At 47.7% G+C, this 22,768-nt stretch overlaps 1 protein-coding gene across 7 annotated transcripts in view; it reads right to left on the bottom strand.

Annotated features, from left to right (window-relative positions):
• The window catches only part of ATXN7L1 (ataxin 7 like 1), a 227,178-nt gene that overhangs the window by 16,100 nt on the left and 188,310 nt on the right, over positions 1-22,768 (bottom strand). For all 7 annotated transcript variants that reach the window (XM_036327551.1, XM_036327552.1, XM_036327553.1 and 4 more), the window contains 4 exons: positions 16,859-17,142; positions 13,411-13,493; positions 12,312-12,568; positions 878-1,070 (listed from right to left, as the gene is read on the bottom strand). In XM_036327551.1, the coding sequence (XP_036183444.1) occupies positions 878-1,070; positions 12,312-12,568; positions 13,411-13,493; positions 16,859-17,142 (817 nt within the window). The remainder of the gene's footprint in view (positions 1-877; positions 1,071-12,311; positions 12,569-13,410; positions 13,494-16,858; positions 17,143-22,768) is intronic.

Here is a 22,768-nt window from a genome sequence, read left to right as displayed (position 1 = left end):
TGTGGCCTTCACTCCTCTCACCGACAGGAGGCAAGAAGGAGTCGCTCTATCTCGATGCAGGCTGATTTCACCTACACAGCCCCTGAGCTCTAGGAAGAGTCAACACCATTGCTACAGGAATCCTGCTGGCCCCAGAGGAGACCGGCTGTGGGCCCTGTGTTCCAGGCCCCTTGCATTCAGCTCAGGGAAGGCAGCACCAGGCATCTCCTTCTCAGGTGCTCGCACGGCAAACACAGACAAGCCTCCAGCTCCTGCCTCCTTATGTTCCCCACCTCGATTTCGATGATCTGAGTTGTTAAAGTGGACTCCTTCAAGGATTGGGAAGACATGGACCTTTCTGTTCATCAGCAATCACACCGATGTGAAATGCCTCCCCCTTTCCTTACACACACACACACACACACACACACACACACTCAGTACCAGTGCCATATGGACACACTTACTAATAACAATAAAACTCAGAACCAACAGGGGAGACAACCAGCTAGGGCTGGCACCTGGCACTGCTACGACAGACGGTTCTCGACGCAGGTGAGCCAGACTGACTCCTGAAATCAGAGGCTCCGTTCTTAGATGGGCAAAGCCAGAAGGTCCGCCTCCCAGTGCGCTCACATAAACACTGCTCCTGAAGCACGAAGGCTTCAAGGTGGGCCACAAACACTCAGGTGTTTAAAGGGTTATAATCTGCCGGGGACCCCCTCTTTCTGTGATTTTCAAGGGTATTTCTAAGGCAATCATTCAATCTCAGGTTAAGCCTTCCCATAAAACGCTGTCCCGAATCCCTCCCCTGAGGAATGTGTGTCCCCTGACACCATCACCTACATGCCCACGAAGCACAAGGGAAATGCACGGAGGGAGATGCCCGGTGGCCTACCGCAAGAGGTCTAGGGTGGTGGGTGGAGAACTGACAGTCTAACTTCTCGGATTCGTCGGCACCATCCATCTCCCCTTCATCACTTGACAGTCGGCTGGCGAGGTCACCTGCAGCGGGGGGCACAGGGGCTTCCGGAGCGCAGCCGCTGTGGTTTGAAGACGTGGTGCTGCTTATGCTATTTGCAGATGATGGTCTAAGGGCAAGAGAGAACACACAGAATAAGCCCTTCTGAGGGAGCAGAGCGCCCCGAGCAGAGCGCAGGAGGCAGCCCAAGCGGCCTTTCCAGGGCAGGGGCAGACTGGCACCAGGGGAACATTCAGGCTGAGGTCAGCAGCGACCAGCTCTCCACAGCTCTGGTGGGGCCGAGGCTGTGGCCTGCTTGAATCGGGGCACCAGGGGGAAGGCCACAGTGCCGGCGGAACGTGAAGTACAGTAACGCGGCACAGTCTTCTGCGAGGTCAGTCATAACCGTTCCACCACTTGCATGGAAGTTATCTGTACTTGCCATGTAGTTGCTTCTCTTTGAAGGTGGAACTTGACAGGAAGGTCAACCCGGTAAACAAGTTCAAACCAACTGACAATCATGACAAAAGACAGCCCTACAAACACTTTTTTTTTTTTTTTGCTACTAAACTCTGGCTTTATGAGATTGTTAACATACTGGCAGGAAAAACGATTGTCCCAATGAGGGGCCACAAGTCCCTTTCCCCACAGCCAGGTCAGTTTCTTAGTATTTATATTAATATTATTAAGGTATTAATAATGTCTTAATATGCCACAGAGTTTAATTGTATCTTCTGAGAATGAACGTTTACATTAAAAAATATTTTTATTGATTACAGAGAGGAAGGGAGAGGGAGAGAGAGAAGCATCAGTGATGAGAGAGAATCATTGATCAGCAGCCTCCTGCATGTCCCACACTGAGGATCGAGCCCACAACCCGGGCACATGCCCTGACTGGGAATTGAACCATGATCTCCTGGTTCATAGGTTAACGCTCAACCACTGAGCCATGTCAGCTGGGCTGAACGTTTAATTTTCGACAAGGCATTAGATCCTCCTGCTGGCACAGTTGGCTCATAGTTGATGTTGAAGAAATATGTTTCTCAATGAAGGAATACATGAATTCCATGTGTATAAATAATCCAACAGAACTCATCTAAATTATAGCTAAGCTCATAGAAAAGCAATGTCACATTAAGAGATAGAACTACATGCTTACTGAGCAGTGAAAAACAAAACAAAACAAACACATCACATCAGGAGAAGAGTTAGAAGAGAGAGTCCAAGTTAGTTGTCAGTTGTTTTTACTGCTTCTCTTTCATTAGGTGATTGACCCAGGAGAAATATAGGGAGAAAAAGAATTTTTGGAGAAAAAAATCAAGATCCTTAAAATTACTGGTTTTCTGCATTCTTCTTTGAAAGCTGCCCCTTCAAGTCACATGAAGCAGCACTGTTGCTCTGTCTCCCTCTCCTTCATTCTCACTCTGGATTCTCTGTGCTACAGAATCTTTCTAGGTGTGAAATACCTGAGTTCAAACCAGATCCCGAAAGCATAGTCATTTAAAAACAAAGCCACAAGGTGGAAACAAGCCAAATGGCCATCAATAGGCAAATGGACAAACAAAATATGGTATACCCATACAAAATATTAGTTAAGACTTAAAAAAAAAACACAATGAAATACTGATACCTGCTACAACATGGATGAACCATGAAGACATTATGCTAAGGGAAATAATCCAATCACAAAGGACAAACATTGTATGATTCCACTTCTATGAGGTACCTAGAATAGTCCAATCCATAGAGACAGAAAGGAGAATAGTGGTTCCCAGGCACTGAGGGTGGAGGGGATTGGGGAGTTTGTGTTTAATGAGTACAGGGATTCAGTATGGAATGATGAAAAGTTCTGGAGATGGTGGTGATGGTTGTACCACAATGTGAATGTACTTAATGCTACTAAACTGTACACTTAGAAATAAAATGGTAAATTTTGTTATGTATATTTTACCACAATAAAAAACAAACCTAAAGATCCCCCAAAGAAAGCCACAGATAGTTTTTCAGTGTTATTACAAGAACTCCATTAGTATGACAGTTTATTATTGACTATTACCTTCCCATACTTATAAAACAAAGATGCCAGGCACTTTGCATGTTACAAGTCTACAGTCCAAAGACCACATCTCCCCGGCTGCATTCCCCGATACCTACTCTCCTGTATCAGAAGGGGCACCTACTCTATTGCCTGTTTATAGCCAAAGGCCCAAATAGTAAAACGTTTTTGGTGAAATGTATAAAGAAAGAAAACAGCATCCATAATCCTGCCACTCAAGATCAAGTGCTATTACCATTCAGATTTATATCCTTCCAGACTTCTTTACTGTGCATACACAGGCACATGCATTTTTAAGCAAGAATTGGGCCACACTGTACATACTATTTTGAGACATGGTTTTTGTTCTGTTAATCTTCACCCAAGGATATTTTTTCCATTGATTTTTAGATGGAGTGGAAGAGAGGGAGGGAGGATATTTTTTCATTGAGAGAGAGAAGAGAGAGAGAGAGAGAGAGAGAGAGAGAGAGAGAGAGAGAGAGAGAGAGAGAGAGAGATGTGAAAGAGACACATTGATTGGTTACCTCTTGCAAGTCCCCAACAGGGGCTGGGGATCAAACCTGCAACCCAGGTACATACCCTTGACTTGGAATTGAACCCACAACACTTTGGTTCGGGGGTTGACACCCTAACCACTGAGCACATTGGCCAGGGCTACACTTTAAAAAAAACAACAACTAGTGATAATGTAGAAATATTTCCATGTATAGAACTATGTCATATTTTTTAATATTCCCCAGTATTCTCCAGTATGGCTATATCTCAATTTACTTAACTAGTCTATTGATGGATATTTAAGTTGTTTCCAAACTTTCTTGTAGGCTCTTCTTCTTCTTTTTTTTAACATTCTAAAAGCTGTAGAGTTTTATTTAACTTGTTGCCCTTTAACAAATAGATAGCCAGATATTTCTCCAGCAAAAATGGGTTTATTCAGAAACAACAAAAAGTTCCAATTCAGCATATGCAGTCTAATGGTGAACCTTTTACAAGTTCAGAGAAACAGAAGACAGATATGCTTCCGCTACGGGATTTTGGGACTGGAACACGCGGTGTTCCCCTGGGCAGGATGGTTCCCTGGATTCTTTGTCCATCGGAGTCGAAGAATGAATCCACGGATGGAAGATGGTATAGCAAAGGTGGAAATTTACTGAAGAACAAGCACAGACTCCCACGCGGGGAAGGGGAAAGAATCTCACAGCACAGACTCCCATGTGGGGAGGGGAAAGAGTCCCTAGTAGGCTGTTTTTGAAGCCTTCCCCAACATGATAGGACCTCCCTGCCCTGAAGGAGATATAAGAAAGCTGGATTTTGTTAAGTGTAATAACAGCGTCATTACATAGGAAATTATCTTTACTTAAAAAAATATCTTTATTGTTGAAAGTATTACAGATATCCCTCTTCCTCCTCCCCCACCCTCCCTATGAGGCCCTCCATCCCGCTCCCATCCCTGCCCCAGGCCTTCACTGAACTACTGTCTGTGTACATGGGTTATGCATATAAGTTGTTTGGTTAATCTCTTCCCGTACTACGCCCCTCCCCCCCAAATTCCTCACATTGTTGCATGCTTCTGTGTCTCAGGATCTATTTTGTTTGTCAATTTATTTTGTTCATTAGATTCCACATATAAGTGAGATCATGGGATATTTGTCTTTCTTGGACTAGCTTAGCATAATATTCTCCAGCTCCCTCCATGCTGTCTCAAAGGATAAGAGATCCTTCTTTTTTACAACTGCATAGTATCCCATTGTGTAAATGTACCACATTTTTTTGTTGTTGTTGTTAATCCTCACCCAAGGAAATTTTTTTAGAGAGAATGGAAGGGAAAGAGAGAAACATCGATTTGTCTATCACATCGATTGGTTGCCTCCCTCATGAGGCCCTGGTGCACCCCCATTGGGACCAGGGATCGAACCTGCAACCCAGGTATGTAACCTTAACTGGGAATTGAACCCTAGACCTTTTGGTGCACAGGCCAATGCTCTAACCACTGAGAACACTGGCCAGGGCACCACATCTTTTTTATCCACTCAAATTGATGGGCATTTGGGCTATTTCCAGATCTTAGCTTTTTAATGGGCAAAGGATCTAAATAGAAACTTCTCCAAAGAGGACATACAGATGGCCAAGAGACATATGAAAAAAGCTCAAGGTCATTAATCATCAGAGATGCAAATTTAAATGACAATGAGGTATCACCTCGTACCTGTCAGAATGGCTACCATCAACAAATCAACAAATGATAAGTGCTGGCGAGGATGTGGAGAAAAGGGAACCCTAGTGCACTGCTGGTGGAGATGCACACTAGTGTAGCTACTATGGAAAACAGTATGGTGTTTCCTCAAAAAATTAAAAATGGAACTGCCATTTGATCCAGTGATCTCACTTCTGGGACGCTATCATAAGAATCCTGGCCCGGGCTGGCATGGCTCAGTGGTTGAGCATCGACTTATGAACCAGGAGGTCATGGTTCAATTCCCGCTCAGGGCACATTCCGAGTTTTGGGCTTGATCCCCAGTGTGGGGCATGCAGGAGGCAGCCAATCAATGATTCTCTCTCATCATTGATGTTTCTATCTCTCTCTCCCTCTCCCTTCCTCTCTGGAAGAAAAAAAAAAGACACAAGGAAAAGGTGGTTTCTACCTTCACTGGATCTTGTTTCACCTGGCTGTGCCTGAAACTGCTGCAACCATCTTGCTCTGGACTTTGGAGAGCGAAGAGTAGGGGTTGAAAAAAGAGCAGAGAAACTGAGCCAACTCCTGATCTCTGGGGACTGGTGCCCTTTCACCTCTGGACTTCTTATCTCATGAGATTAGAAATGTCCTAATACTTTAAGCATTTATTAAGACTAGCTTTTCTGCAAATAAATAAATGGGACGATGTCAAGCTAAAAATTTTTTGCAAAGCAAAGGAAACCACTAACAAAATGAAAATACAACCCACTGAATGGGAGAGCATGTTCACCAATGATACATTAAATAAAGGGTTAATATCCAAAATTTATAAAGAATTCATACATTTCAACACCAAAAAATAAACAATCCGATTGAAAACTGGGTAGAAGACATGAATAGACACTTCTCCAAAGAGGACATACAGATGAGGAATAGACATAAAAAGATGCTCAATGTCACTAATCATCAGAAAAATGCAAATTAAGGCCACAATGAGATATCACCTTATACCTGTCAGAATGGCTATTAAAAAAAACCCCAACAAATAGCCCACTGCTAATGAGAATGGTTATAATTGTTATGACTTTTTGTTTGACATTGTTGATTTTTTTAATCTTTTTTTTGGTTTGTTTTCTAGATAAAGGGAAAACTTGTTTACCTATGACTTAGCAATTTGGTAAATTATACCTCTGTAAGCAGAATTGAAGCATTTATTGTTTCTCACTGCTTGATCCCTCCGGAATACAGTGAGGAGTATTTTTATTTTCATGGCAATGTGATTATTTGCATAAGTTCAATAAGAATCTATTAGATTGGTTTTATTACCAAGGCTTTGACGAGAACATCATGTATGAGAGAGGCAGCATAGACTTGGACCAGAAAGCTTTGAGGAGTTAAGATTGACTTGGGAAGCCAATAAAAGCCCCTTTGGGAAAACAGCCTGGTACTCAGTTTACATGGTTCACAGCAGGCTTTCCAGGTGAGGAACAAAGACTGCTTCCTGGGACATGCAAGGAAAGAACCTCAGGGTATGTTGGGGACTTTGAGAAGAGAGGATTCACCAAAACCTGTAGGTACTGCGGACAAAATCTGATGGCAAGTACGCAGCTTGGCTTCTAGCCTTGTGAGGCTAAAGTTCAATCTGAAGATTCCTTAGGAAAATTCCAGCTAAGCAGATTTAAGGAGGCCTATATGGCTAATTACTATTCTTGCTGAACTTACACAAATCATCAGGCCACGTTTATTGAAACGAGACTTATTTGGCAGAAAAATTAGTCTCAATTTGGCTATCTTTGGTAAAAATGGGGGTGATTATAGAAAGAAAACTGTTTCAATAGAAACTATAATACACCTTTGTCTTTCGAGTTTTGTTTTGTTTTACACAATGTACACTTCAGAGAAAGCACCACAACCCATCCTTCAACAATCGTAGTGACTGATGTGATGTAAGCCACACAGACAGTTTACCTGAGCACCTGATGCCTAGTAATTCTTAGGGAATTTAACCCATATAGTCAGTTGTTTGGCCTGTTCTATTGCCTAAACTCTATGACTCGAACAGACCACTGCAGAGTCCTTGGCATGTGGGTCCTTAAACAACAGGATGGCTTTCGATTACTTGTTAGCTGAACAGGGAAGTGTTTGTGCAGTGGCCAACGCATCATAGTTTGGGTCCCGGGGGACGTAGTAATAAAAGTTAACCCTTGTTCTTTGCTTAAACTGAACACTCAGAATGCCCCCTCTAAGGCTTAGGGACCATTATGGGAGAGGTGAGCATGTGAGATTGTAAGAACCAGATAAATGGGGCACACTGGCAGACAGATCTGACTCCATCTTAAAAAGCTAATCTTCCCTCTTAATTGAACCTTGACTTGGTCCCCCTATTTCCCTCAATATTGAGGAATAGACTACACAAAAGGGGTAGCTGTAGAGAGTGCAATGCTCAGCCTCCCTGACTCCACCTGTCCAAGCCTGCGTTGTCCCCATGGCCTTCTGGCTCACAGCTTCTGCTTAGTCTGGCATATAGACCTGCTCATCACTGAAGGAACTGTGTATGCGGCTTGAGGAGGTAAGGTGTGTGTTGTTTGTCGATGATTTGCAGAAACTCTGAGACGGAGACTGGACTCACAGCAACCAGCACAATCTTCCTACTGGCAGCGCCCAGATGCCTGTGGTGGTCAATCACCTCTTGCCACTCCCGTTTTCCTCCCCTTGACATAAAAGCCCGAACTCGGTGCTTTCTTAAGATGAATTTGAGGTACCACTAGGACGCCCATCTTCTTGGTTGGCACCTTCTTGATCAATAAACCTTTCCTTACTCCAAAGAAGAGAGGGAAAGAAAAAGGTTGAAACACTCAATAGTAAGTTCCAGTTGTCAGGTAAAAGAGAGGAGATAAGGGGAGAATACTGGAGAATAAAGATAAGCATGGAAACTCTGTGTTAGAGCAAAATCAGCTCAGAGGACAAAGACAGAAACATGTGAATAATGGTGTGCACATGTGTACACAGGCACACATGTATACAGGCACACCGAGAGGAGAGCTGAATCCATTCCTTTTCCCGCTTGTTTCATTCAGGATGCATGCACCCTTTTGGCGATGACGGAATGGTAGATGCTTTCAAGACCTCCCATTTCTGATCACTGCACTCCAGGGTGGAACCTGGAGGGAAGGAGTTCACTGGAACCAGCCCGTGTCTCAGAAAAACCACGGCTTGGTGAGAAGTGATGAGGAATGGGGCAACGAGTCATGAGAAGGTGTTGAAAAACCCACTCAAGCGCAGCCGGTGTGGCTCAGTGGACTGAGCATCATCCCATGCACCAAGAGATTGCTGGTTCGATTCCCCGTCAGGGCTCACGCCTAGGTTTTGGCCTCGGTCCCCAGTAGGGGGCATGCAGGAGGCATGCTGACTGATGTTTCTATCTCTCTCTCTCTCCCTTCCTCTCTCTCTGAAAAAACAATACATTAAAAAAATACATTAAAAAAAAAGTCACTCAAGTTTGCTAGGCTGCCATCCACCTTTCCTCCTTCCACACCACCTCATCCCTTCCCTCTCCACTTTCCAATTTGGTTTAAAGACAATGTATGTGGTGATGGTCCCTGTTCAGTTCCACTCAGGGAAACTGAAGGGAAGTCTTCGCCCCACCACGGTGAGGAAGCGTGGGCACCAGCCGTCTGAGTGCTTCGGGGAAGAGAGCACAAGGTAATGACTTTAATCAGGTCCCTATTATGTGCGAGGCATGTCACATACACTTTCTCATCCAGGTTACCCACTGCCTTTGCGCATTTAACTATTATCTACATTTCTCAGATGAGGAAATTGCTTGCAGAGCTAATAAGAGGTGGAAATGAGACTTCAAAGCCTCCCCATATTGAGAAATGAATGTAGAAAAAGCGCAGGGACAAATATAAGTCAAGGAGAGAAATGGCTTATCATTTGGCAATAACACTATCCTGATTAGTCATACTGAAGTTGCTTTCACTCTGTCCTTTTTCAGGCACCTAGGACCTTCTGCCTCTTTGCCCACTGCCCCTTGTCAGTCTAAAATTCAATGGATTTTGCCATTTTATGCTTTAAGATTAGATGTGTGAGCTTTCTCAAGACAGAGGGGAATGTGCCCAGATTTTGTCAGTACTGGCTTCCATAGCTGAGCTTTCCCCCTCCCTCCCCGGGGTCAGAGCCCAGTTTGACTCTCTGCCCTCCTCCCCTTTTCCAACAGAGTCCTGATAGTAGGGCTGGGCTGGTCATCCATAGCCCTTGGGCTCTTTGGGGCAAGTAATCTGTTTCCTTAGAGTTGGGGACAAAGAAACAGAGCAGATGGATATGCCATTTCAGGGCCCCCAGGTTGGGGGACAGAGGGCAGGAGGACGGGCAAGTGGAAATCAGGTCCCACCAAGGACTGTGTTTACTTATACTGCTTTCCCACTGAGTGTCATAACCACTTACTAACAGCGGCCATCAGTGCAGCACTTATTATAGAGCGTGGTACTTCATCTCACAAAATCCTTCCCAGCTCCATTCCACAGATGAGCAAGCTGAGGCTAGAGAGACTAAGAAACATGGCCACGCTCACCTCGTCAGTAAACATGGAGTTGAGGTATGCGCTTCCAATCCTGTTCCGACCCGTGTTCTCTAACGTTAACTTCTCCCATTCTAGACCCAAGTTCCTTTTTAGAAACCCCTGACAAGAATGGGTTGCATTTCAAGAATGTGAAAGCTGAAATATTTTCAAGGTTATCAAAACGATATGTAAGAAATACATTCACACACGCTAATATTTCCAAGAAAAGGAATTCATGATTGGGAAGGGATTACGATAATTCCATGTATGTATAATATCTTTTTGGCCCATTGTAGATAATTAGTGTAATTGAAATATATATAGTAACATGAGTAAAATAAATGTTTTAAGTTTTATGTGATTATAACATTAAATTCTGATCATGCTTTTTACATCTCTGATTGCATCGGGGGGTGTCTCATCCTATTGTAAAACAAGTGGAAGAGGCCAAAACCGGTTTGGCTCAGTGGATAGAGCGTCGGCCTGAGGACTGAAGGGTCCCAGGTTCGATTCCGGTCAAGGGCATGTACCTGGGTTGCGGGCATATCCCCAGTAGGAGATGCGCAGGAGGCAGCTGATCGATGTTTCTCTCTCATCGATGTTTCTAACTCTCTATCTCTCTCCCTTCCTCTCTGTAAAAAATCAATAAAATATATTTAAAAGAAAAACAAAACAAAAAACAAGTGGAAGAGGGTGTCATTCCTCATTGACATTGAACCAGAGGCCACCCTGAGTTTTTTGGTTTCTATGCCAAATTTGAAAAGCATCCTCAAAAATTATTGTTAGCAACATCTGTAATGCTCCCCTGTGCCTCCCTCTTCCTTTCAGAGACATCCCTTTTGCTGATTAACCTCACTCTTCTTTCTGCTTCCGGAAGAGAACACGTAAACCTGCATTTCTCTAGCCAGGAAGGAACAGGAAACAAAACTACTAAGGGTCCATTGCTTGCTTTATATTTTTAACGGCTGCCCCCTGGCTTCTCGGTTCATTGGGTACCACTGCTTGGGTGAGAAGTGCCCCCAGCAGTCAAAAGCGTATATTAGAGAGGGTGTTCAAACTGGGTTCCCTGGGGTCCCTGGGGAACACGAGGTGATCCCTCAGAAGGTCAGGGGGTCAGCAGGCTCTGGGAACATGAGTGATGAGAGCAGGGCTGTGCTGGCTTTCGGCGGAGGCAGGTCTGCTTCTCTATGGGGACCATGTAAAGTGTGGTGGGGGTGAAAAAGTTCTGCAGTCCCAAAGAAGTTTGAAAGTCACTGTAGGCAGAACCAAAGCCCTCCCTCCCCAGAAGTTTGGAACAGGACTGCCTCCTCAACTCTCAAGCAAGGGTAACCCCCTTCACCAACACCCCGCACCACACTCAGAAGCAATCCCGAAAGGATCACGTAAAATGCGAGGCGGCAAGGAAAGGGCATGGAAATGGATGACAACACACGACAACGGTTGTGATGGAAATGCGTGAGGGCTGTGACTCCCCCTCAATCTGGAGGCTGAGGCCGGCCGTTCCTACAGAGGGACTCTGACCGTCAAACTGGGTCAGGCTGGTCCCAACGTGGAAGGCTTGAGGGCGAGAAGCTGGCAGATCAGCAGCAACTGCCACCGAGTATCTGCTGCTGCTTTAAGAACCAACTCCTTCCCCTTCTGTTACACCCCACTCTCACAGCCCACTCGCTGACTGGACCCTGTCGGACGCACACAGAATGCACTAAAAATTATCAAGCACCACCAGGGCCTGCACCCCTCACCTGGTATCATTAATGCTTCCTTTTCATGACTTTATGAACATTTGAGTCTGATCTCATCTTCTAAGCGAAATTCTTGAAAAGCAGAACCTAGTTTCATTCATCATCTCTGTACCCCCGTGCTTAATATTTCTGAACGAGGGTTCCCTGTCCTATTACCTGGAAGGTGGTCTGCTGCTCAGGGTGGCATTCAAAACACACGTGTGGATTTTAAAGCACCTTTAATCCAAATGGGTTCTAATTCTCTTTCCTGTTCTTTCCTTTCTTTCCAGGACAACGAAATAAAGCCACAGACAGGTGGCTCAGCTTTCTGAGCGTGCAGGAAAATTCAGAGCAAAAAGCCTGTTATGCCATGTTCCCCTTCGCCTGGGTCATCGGAGGGTTGGAGGTAAAAATTCACAAAGTAATGTGTGTCAGACGGGCTCCTACATGTGCCGATACCCATGTCCACCCAGGTTTTCCGTACTCTCTGCTCCAGGAATCTCCAGCTAAGCTAACCACCCAGGCAGCCCGGAGAGCTGCCTGGTGGCTGATGTGCCATCCAGGTATTTCTTTTCAGCTCACTCTTGTCTGATAGAGATCTGCTATGAAGGGTGATGATGAAGAAAATGATGGCAATGATGACAGCAGTAAAATCCGCTGAACACTATGGCCGAGCCCCTTATGCCCATTATCTCATTTAAAGTGCACAATCGCCTTACGAGGCAGGTATGACGGCTTCCCTTTAACACGTGATCAGGGCACACACAACCCAGCAAGGCAGCCACTTGACCAAGGACTCTGGGCCTCTATCACCACGGGGGGGGGGGGGGGGTGAGGGGGTGGAGGTGGGGGAGGGGACTTACCTAGGAAGCACAGAGTTAGGTGGCCTGGATTTTGCAGGGGATGTGACTTTAGGTTCTGGCCCAGAGCTCCCTGAAGATCCTGGCAGAGGGTCCTGTGCCGGCCCAGATTGGTTTGGAAGAACTTCCCTCGCTGCAGTCAGAAGATGCTCTTTATCTTTAACTTCTTTTTCTCGGGACCTGGCTTTGTGTTCCGCCAGAAGGAGGTCAAATTGCTTTTTCCTGCCCGGGACTGCCCTCCGATGGCTTAGCGAATGTGTCTGAGGAGAAGAGAGATGAAAAGCACAGCCTCTTTGATCAGCACATACACCTGCTTCCCGGGGCCCTCCATCTCAGACACAGCAATTCATGGGAATTTGGAGGTGCTTGAAAAGTCAACTTCAAGGCAACAGCTCCTGTTCTGTGGCTGGGAAGAGGCAGAGACCACACAGATGCAACCATGCTCTACTCTCCTGGTGTCAAAAAGCCAGAGCTTCCTCCAAAAAATGGCATAGGATGACAAGCTTCAGCGCAGAGCCCAGGAGAGCCCCTCGGATGAAAGGCCAGCGTGAGAGAGTCTAGAGTTAATCCAGGTGCAGGTGGGAGGCTTGCGGTGGCCCAGGCACACAGAGCCACCAAGCAGAGAGGGCCACAGCCTCGATCCCAAGAAGCACTAGCAGTTCAGTATGAAACATGCGGCTGGGGCTGCCTAGTGGCAGCCGCCTTCGGTCAGCTGTGCCCCTGGCCACCCCGGTGTGGCCGGCTCGGGGGCGCGGCAGGACTGGCTTTCAGGGCGCCGCCGCCGCTGCCGCCGCAGCTCCTGCATACATTAAAACGTAGCAGGGCTCAGAACCGCCTGAGAGTGCCTATAAATACAATTTACTGTCTGGCCTCACAAGTAACAGGGGAAGCCTTTTTTTTTTTTCTTTCCCTTCTTAAAAAGCCAGCCAGCTTGAGGCAGGCACTCCGCTACCATGGAAGAGAAGAAAGCATTTCCCTTACAAAGAACAGCTGGGGGTCATGTCTAGGTTCCACACCCTGCGGTGTGCAGAGAGTGGCATGCAAACATTTCGACAAAGGCCCCAGCGAGAGCAGGAAGTATTTTTTATGGAAAGAGAAATACCTTGCAGGTGAGGGATCTTGTGCAAGGTTTCTTTGTCTCGGGATCCAATACTCCACAGTGTTTATTTGGGTCAAATTCTCTCTCTGGTTTAAGAAACAAACAAAAAATATAAGAAAAAAGGAGACTAAATAGGATTTGGCATTAAGACTACATTTAAAAAATGCACATTTGCACCAACAAGTGAGACGTTGTCAGGCAATCTGTTTTTTTTTTTTTACACCGGCTGCTAAAATGCTTCAAGAAACCGCTCAGGGGAACATGGTGCACCCCTCTGAACCCAGAGTCCCCTAGGCCAGCTTCGTAGGGATGGGGGACCGCAGCACAAGGCACAGGGCAGGGGGTGGGGCGGGCACTGGGGAGGAGGAGCCCTACGGCTCTTACACTGTATTTCACTGGAAAAGCTTCTCCAGGTTCTTGGCCCTTTGGGCGTGGCTAACAGCAGACCAGGGAGAGCCACCTGAGGCCTGAGGGCCACTTTTTCTTTCCTGGGTGGTTCCAAGAGCGCGTCACAACTCCCCAGCCCCACCTGCCTTCCTGCTGGCTTTGGCCATTTAGGCGGAGAGTGCTCCCTGACCTGTCAGGAGTGACCCTGCCCTCTCCTGCTTTGCAAGGTGCGCAGCACAAGGCTTCCCAGACAGCCTTGTGGGCCAGGAAAACAGCTGACCTGATTCAGGAACACTTTGGCCGTGCCCTAGGCAGGGGCCGGGGAGAAGTCTGGGTGTGTGCCTTTCGTAGATCTAAACGGAAAGGTGCAGTGAGGGCAGAGCCTGCCAGTCTCGCAGCCTCAGCCTGCTGTGTCCCGGCACAGGCCTGTTGCTGCAAATGGGGTGGCTGCAGGAAGGCCAGGCTTTCCCCACCGCCTGCCTTCCCACTGGACTGTGGAGGGGTCATGTTGGGAGTTTGCTTCTAAGCAACTTTCTCGGCCCATTTTGGATCCTTTCTCCCCTCTGGATCACAAAAATGCTCTCCTCCCCAGGAAAATGAGGGCAGGCAACCGCTTGAGGACCCTCCCTGTAGGCTTTAAAGTTCCACCCCCCAGGTGCCTCCTGCTTCTGGCAGGCGCCCAGCAATCACCTGCCTCCTGCAGAGCAGGAATGACACAGCTCTCCTGGGCGTGCAGGGAGAATGCTGGGGTGGGTGAGGGAAGTGCTATGAATTTGGTGGTGTCCTTAAGAACCCTGAATAGCTGCACACTAAGAAGAAGTTACCTCGCCTGAAACACTGTCTGAACGTGGTGGAGTAAACGCTGAGCATACTCAATGAATGTGTTCTATTTTTTTAAAAAAGGTTTGGGGGTGCCCTGGCCAGTGTGGCTCAGTTGTGCACCAAAAGGTTGCCAGTTCGATTCCCAGTCAAGGGCACAAGCGCCGGGTTGTGGGCTCGATCTCCGGTAAGGGGTGTGCAGGAGGCAGCCAATGGATGTTCTGCTCTCACAATGGTGTTTCTCTCTCTCTCCCTCTTCCTTCCTCTCTCTTTCAAAATCAAGAAACTATTCTTTAAAAAAAAAAAAAGGTTTGGGGGACCATGGGGTGGTTGTGATGGTGGTAATAATAATGTGTGCAACAAAACCAGTCTTATATCCAAGACAGATGACCTGGTTGCCTATCAAAATGCTCTTCCCCCTTCTCTTTTGTCGTCTTCTTTTTTTTTTAAAGCTTCACTTTTAAGAATGGAAATGGCTAGACCTGGAGATGCCCATTTCCTAGGAGTCCTCTCTGCCCACCCAGGGCAGCCTGGCCAGGAGTTCTGTCCCTGGGGCTGTCGGAGTCAGACCGGTGCCCAGGCCTACACCAGCCTCCTGTTGGCCTGGAACTAAGCAGGTTGTTTGGCTGGGGGCAGGAGCTGGCTGCCAAATGTGAAAGCGAGATAGAAGCAAAAGACCCACTGAGACAAAACAACCAACAAAATGCAAAACCAAACAGCTGACAAAAAATCCCCAAACCACGGCCGAATGGGGTAAAGGCTGGAAGCCCCGGACATGCTTCTGCTACAAGGAGCCACAGCCTGGGGACACTGTGCCCGCCAGGCCTGTGTTTTCCCTGGGAGGCTGCCACCCACTTCCCATCCCAGAGGAGAGCCAGGCGCCGGGGGCTCCCGTCCACACAGGGAGGCTCACCACGCGCAGGGGACACCAGGCTCTACCTCCCTTTCCTGATCGTGGGTGAGCAGCACAAGAGGAGGTGTTTGGGGTATAATGCTTTTGTCATTTGAGTGTTTGGGGCTGAGGTACTTTTAAGAATAATTTTTTAAAAAAAGTTACAGATGTAAGATAGAAAAACTAAAATACAGATAAACATGAAGTAAGAAATAAAAATGACCCAAAATTTTTGGGGTGCTTAAGAAGTATGCTCAGCCTGGCCGGCATGGCTCCATGGATCAGTGTCCACCTATGACCCAGGAGGTCACAGTTCAATTCTGGGTCAGGGCACATGCCCAGGTTGTGGGCTCGATCGCCAGTGTGGGATCCCCAGTGATCCCTATTGTGGGGCGTGCAGGAGGCAGCTGATCGATGATTCTCACCATTGATATTTCTATCTACCCCTCCTCTCCCTTCCTCTCTGGAATCAATAAAAATATTATAAAAAAAGAAAAAAGAAGTATGCTCATACTAGAAGATATAGTTTTTTTTCCACAGGGTGAATATATATATATATTTCCCCCCTGTCAAGATTAGATAAATTCCCATGGTTATGAAAGCTTATTTTGGTCTTTTGGAAAAAGCAGAACGGCTAGATTTAGTTAAGCAAACGTCATCCACATGGGGGACCCTAAGAGACAACCACTGCCCCAAAGACTGGCCGTGTGCACCTTCCAGGCACCCATGTGCCTGCTCAGACAACCAAGGAGTACACCCAAGAGATGTCCCCGCCAGCCCATCTGCGGTGTGAACCCGAGTGTTCCCCAATAGAAACTCCAACTGGTTACTTGGGAAAGGCAGTTGCCGCCCCGGCCGCAGAATCAACCCGGAAACCAACAAAGCCAAAGGACAGAGGCTGTGTCCTTCCGTGGAGCAGTCACTGATGGGACGGTCCCAAGCCTGCCCTGAGCTACTGTGAGATGTCACGGAGGTTGTCAGACTTCATGGCAGTGAGGCCTCTACAAAACCCAGGGGCGGTTCAGCCGGTCAGCACGATAGTAAGACCCTCAGAATCCAGACTGTTGTGGTAGGTGCAGAGCATCCTGCCTCTCGGGTCACTAGGGCAACTCGCTAAGCACTGAGCTGAGCGAGAGCCTCATCCGGCCCGGGAATAAGAGAACCAGCACTTGCTTGCATTTTTAGGTGGGGGTCTTGCCTGCAGGTTGGCTCCATATCCCCCTGCCATCCCCGCCCCCCCCCCCTAAAATGAAACAGACCTGCTTAATTATAAGAACATATCACTCCTTGGTTACAGATATGACTCAATTTCAATCTAATCATGAGTCAGACTCGAAGGACACAGACACGTACCTGAAAGTCTCCTGTAAGGCTTGTTGTTGTTTTTGGTGCCATTTTGGTGTTTCTTGTCTATTGTGGTGGACAAAATTGCTTTGCCATTTAAGATCTTCTCTGGGGAAGGTGGCACTGACTTGGACATCAAGACCGGCTTAATTAAGGGTGGGGCGGAGACAGCCGAGGTCGAGGTGGAGCAGGCGGTGACCGCAGCGGTGGTTGTAGAGTTCATTTTGACATTGGCACCATCTGCCTTCACTAGGTTAGGAATTTTCTCTAAACTGACTACAGGAACCGGAACGCTGGAAAATAAACGAACACACACACACAATTGCCTTCTTTGGTACATCTGGTCCGCTGAGAACCTACATCGCTTATCATGATAGAACACTTCCTTATCACTTATTTATACTCCTCCTATAAGCGAGCAGCAGGACTCCCGTTTGGATGGGAAGGAGGTTCGCGCCTCGAAAAGGACCCACAGGGGGTGCGAGGCTGGCACGGTGCCAGCGATGGCATCAGAGCTGACTGACTGCCTCTCAGACCCGCTGTCCCCATAGATCCTGCAGCTCCCCCTTCCCAGTCCCTACATGTCGGCTGTTTCTGAGACGGCACCTTGGGGAGAACCAGGTGCCTGCTGTGCAGCTCAGGAGGAGATGCTGCTTGTCTCCTGGAGACAGTGTGCCACACCGTGCCACTTGCTGAATCACCCCCCCACGCTGCTCGGCTGGTCTCCCGCCGGCGATCGGCGATCGGGCCTGACATCTGCTTAGCTCAGGAGTGCTGACAGGCTCACGCCACGTGGAGGCATGGCTGCAGGCCAGCGTGCCACGCTGCAGGCTGTCGGAGGACTCCTGGATCAGGCTCACATCCTGGGGATGAGCTCCAATGGAGTGAGCCGCCATGTAGCATTATCTAATATTCCATTTTAGGCAGCTAGTTATGTAAATAGGCAAGTCTCAAGGCTGGCAGGTGAGAGGATGAATTTTAAGAAGATGGAGCACAAAGGTGTATGTTTGCTCTTCGGTATCTGTCACCTTTGTCTCACTCCCCTGCCATTTCTCCTGTCACGGATATGCATCTGATTCTGTGCATTTAATGCCAGAGGACCCTCTGCCTGGGGGGCTGGGAAGGACCCTGTCTCGGGTTTGAAAAGATGAATAAGCGTTGCTTTGGCTCCTGAGCTAGATTTCCTTTCCTCCTTGCAGGAAGGCGGAACACTGAGCCTTCAGCCCCCCGATCATCTGCGAGCCGCCTTAGCTACTTGAATGCCAAGTGATCTAGACTATGGCTTAGCCTGCAGACAATGCAGGGCAGAAAGAGAGACTTGTCAGGAGAGGAATCTTATTTGTCCACATGGCTGGTTGGCTCTCCGGTCTCTGAGATTTATTCACAGATCATTTCTTTGATCTTTCTGTTCATGAAATTATTTCAGCAACCCCTGCCGCTTTTCCGACACTGAAACAGGATCACAGAGGTTATTTTTAGGCCTTTCTCCGTGGCGGGGCAGACTGTGGCTGGGCTTCGCCAACCTCCCCCTGGGACCACATGCCTTCCCGGCCCCGGGAAGGGCGCTCTGGGGTTTCAGGCCCCATGGGAGGGGAAAGTGGAGCAGTGGTTTTTAGCAATCCACCAAGTCGCTGACAATCACCCTCGATCACAGCGTCCCAATCACTGAGCGGAACTCACGCTGCTTTCTATTCAATGGCAATTCTCGAGGCACTCACCTATTGCTGAAGAACAGCACAAGAAGCCCTTGAAGAGTCAGCACACTGAGAGGCTATAGAGCTATTACCTGGTGACATTAGTGCTGCATTCCTGATGGTAAAAAATGCAGAGCCATGGAATATGGAATTCTTCTAGGATCATTCCTTCACTCAATTTTAAAAAAAATATATTTTATTGATTTTTTACAGAGAGGAAGGGAGAGGGACAGAGAGTTAGAAACATCAATGAGAGAGAAACATCGATCAGCTGCCTCCGACACACCTCCAAATGGGGATGTGCCCGCAACCAAGGTACATGCCCTTGACCGGAATCGAACCTGGAACCCCTCAGTCTGCAGGCCGATGCTCTATCCACTGAGCCAAACTGGTTAGGGCCCTTCACTCAATTTTAAAGGACACAAATGAGAGAAGTCAGGGTTTTGAAAAGATATCAAACCCACGTTCGTAGCAGCATTACTCACAATATCCAAAAGGTGGAAGCAATCCACGTGGCCATTGCTAGAGAATGGACAAACAAAATGAGGTGTATACATACAACAAAGTATTACTCAGCCTAAGAAAGGAAGTGCTGGTACACAAATGAACGTTGAAGACATTATGCTAAGTCAAATAAGCCAGTCACAAAAAGACAAATATGGTATGATTCCACTTATATGAGGCACCTAGGATGGTCAAGTTCATAGACACAGAAAGTTGAATGGTGGTTGTCAGGGGCTGGGGGCAGGGGAGAATAGGGAGTTGTTATTGAATGGGTACAGAGTTTCAGTTTTTTAAAAAATACGTTTTTATTGATTTCAGAGAGAGGAAGGAAGAGAGACAAACGTCAATGATGAGAAAGAACCATTGATCAGTTGCCTCCTGCATGCCCCCTATTGGGGAGGGAGCCCGCAACCTGGGCATGTGCATTGACCAAGAATCCAACTGTGACCTCTTGGTTAATGAGTCGACAATCAGCCACTGAGCCACACTGGCCGGGCGAGTTTTTCAGTTTTGCAAGATGAAAAGAGTTCTGGAGATTGGCTGCACAACAGTGTGAATGCACGTAACACTATCGAACTGTACATAAAAAATGGTTATGATGATACATTTTATGTGTATTTTACCACAATTAAAATTTTTTAAAAATGTACAAACTAAAACACGCCCCCCCAAATCACAAAACTTATACAACTTAAATTATACTTCAATATCCTGACTTAAAAAAATATTAGAGCCTGCTTAAAAGCTTTTGTTGATTTATTTGTCACCCTTGTTTTGATCTGCTGACTTTAATTTCTTTGGAAAATAAGTTAAACTTCAAATGTTGATGTGAACACATGGACGATTAGCCAGGTGGCACGATTCTCTAGCACCTGAGTGGCCTTCTCTGACTTACTTCTTGGAGGAGCCAAGGAAATTCAGGGAAGGAAGTTAGGGACTTTAAGTTCCAGATCTAGCTCTTGTCGCACGAGCCGGTGTGCGTAAAGGGAAGGCCTCTGGTCTCTGTGAGAAATGCCCTGGGTACGAGTTGAGTACTCATGCATGAGCTCAGCAGGCGACGCTGGGATAGAACAATCCAGAACAATTGTACAAACGGAAATAAATTTAAATGCCGAGTGAAGCGGTCCTCAAATGCTCACAGGGCAGTGCGTTTCTGCCCTGAAGTCAATGTTCTGCCCCCACGTGCTCCTCACGGCAGCCGGGAGAGCACCGGGCACAGGGTCTGGCCATGGAACAGCCACAGTTGACTCATCTCTTTGGTGATGCTTCTTCCCAACTGTACTTAGGAACTGAGCTTGAGCCAAGCCAGCTAATATCTGTGACTGATCTTCTAATTTGGAATTTTCTCCACTGCATAACGAGTGCGGCCCACTCATACGCTCGGCTGCTAATGCTTCCAGGACTCCTGCTGGACTTCGATCCTAGTGCCTGTAGGCTGGGTGTGGAATCGAAGCCCATCAGACACAAGGAGAGGCCGAGATGCACAGCCCTCTGGGATTGAGTTTTATTGGGTTGGAACGGGAGGTGTTAGGAAAAAATATGATTAAGAATGTTTTGAAGGGCCTGGCCAGTGTGGCTCAGTTGGTTGGAGCATTGTCCTGTATACTGAAAGGTTGCGGAACCGATTCCCGGTCAGGACACATGACTAGGTTGTGGGTTCAATCCCCAGTCGGGGCATGTACAGAAGGCAACTGATCGATGTTTCTCTCTCTCTCTCTCTCTCTCTCTCTCTCTCTCTCTCTCTCTCTCTCTCTCTCTTCCCCTCTCTCTAAAAGCAAAAGCATATCCTTGGGTGATGATTAAAAAAAGAATGTTTTGAAGGATTCCATAGACCAGGTGGGTCAGTAAGGAGCTGAGCCACTGAGTAAACACCCTGATGCCAGGTACGTGGGCCACATCTTGGAAGTGCAAGAAGGGAGACTGAGCTGTGGGTGGGAATCTAGGGTGCCCACGAGCTAATGGAGAAGGGCTACCGACAGAGTGAAGGCCTGATCATTTCTCCTTGGTGACCCTTCTCTCCCCCAAAGAACGGGCTTCCTCCTCTAAGGTAACCTGCCTCTGGCCTGTGTGTGATGTTAGAAAGGGAAGCAGGCAGCTCAGTGACAGTGGGAAGGGTCAAACACATCCCAGAAGAAATGAGAGAGAGAAGAGAAAATCATCCCCAGTACAGATGTTAGCCATCCGTCTTAGAGTATTCAGCCTCGTTCCTTCACGACCACTGGCAACAGCCCCAACGGATGAACAAAGGAGGAAATGATGGCAAGATGGGGCCGAACAGTGTGGAAAACCAATCCCAGAGATCCCATCTTTTTCAGCAGAGAGCTTGGCTGACATAAGAAGCTGCTGATAGCCCCAGCCCCTGCTTGGCTCACACACAGATCCCTGCCTGTGTCTACACCTGGGAGTGTGGCTGCCTGGAAGTCATCAGGGCAGAATGGGCGTCTGCTTTCTCCCACGGTCCCTTCCCCACCTCCCTCACTTCCTGGCCATCACCTTTCCCGGCCAGAGCAGCGCCCCAGCCTGGGCAGGTAAGCCCCTTCCACATGACAGTGACCCTGAATAACAGGTTTAATTTCTTTCCGTTTGGAAAGAAGCCAAAAGACTCTGACCCCTGCTTTCCCCGTTCAGGCATCTCCCCCTTTTCTGTGACTAATCACAGTCACACACCGCGTGTGTGGTTAGGCGCTGGGAGGGGTGGGTAGTTGGCAACACTTAGATGACTAACTAAGCAAGTTATTATTCTGTTTGCTTAGGTGACAAACAGGAGGGTGGTTACCACTGGGGTCCGCCAAAGCCCCCAAAGCTCCTTCCCTCTCAGTCTTAAGCGGTGAACTACACACTTCGAGAAGCCTCACAATTAGCTGCATTCATCAGCTCACTGTTGTCCTTTCTCTGAGGAGCTGTATTTGAAAGGGAAAGGTGAGTCCCCACTCGTCCCCTGCTGCTTTCATAATGCCTGTTTTGTTCGCTGGGGATGAACTCCTTCAGGGAGCCGGGCTGCAGCCTGCTCCCCTGCGGTGTCTGATACACTGGGAGTATTTATCTCCTTGTTATCGCTGCACCTCCGTCCTGGGAAGGGATCCTACTGCCCAAGAGAACGGCCCTCCCTCCTCCTTGCTATGTGGGGGCACATCCACCTGGTTTCTTCTATGCTGCTCTGGCTGCCCCTGTCTTCTTCCTGTGTGCATGGCCTGCTTGTATTTCTTTCTTCTTCTTCTTCTTTTTTTAATCTTTCTCGGCCAAGGCTTTAAGAAAAGGGTTCTCCTGGCACCAAGAACATGCCCCTCCCTGTCCAGCGGTGCCAGCAAAAGGCAGAGGTGAAGCATCTTACGGTGCCACCAGCTGTCCTGCAGCCAGCGGCTCGCTGCCAGCTGCACTCCCCTGGCGACCAGGCTTTATTCTCTTATCATCAACAGATAAGCCTGAAGAGAAAGCTTCAGGAGATCTTGAGTCCTGCAGAAATCATTGCCAACCCTGCTCCACTTACCAGCGAGGGGAAAGATGGATTGGACAGGCAGGAGCCTGAAGGCATATGGCATTTGTGCTGTGGGTGATGTGTCTGATGAGAGTTCTCAGCTGTTTGATTTCTTCCCACCAGTTCCTCTGGCAAAGGCCCATGTGCAGAACTCTGAGGACCTCTGACTCACTGGCAGGCCCTTGAAAGGGCCACCTCACCCAGTTTCTTGCCTTCTAAAACTTACCCTATTTTAAAGGACTCTCA

This window comes from Myotis myotis, unplaced genomic scaffold, assembly GCF_014108235.1.
Source record: "Myotis myotis isolate mMyoMyo1 unplaced genomic scaffold, mMyoMyo1.p scaffold_m19_p_11, whole genome shotgun sequence".
Lineage (NCBI taxonomy): Eukaryota > Metazoa > Chordata > Mammalia > Chiroptera > Vespertilionidae > Myotis > Myotis myotis.
Note: the sequence above shows the minus strand (reverse complement) of the source record. Positions and strands in the feature narration are given on the sequence as shown.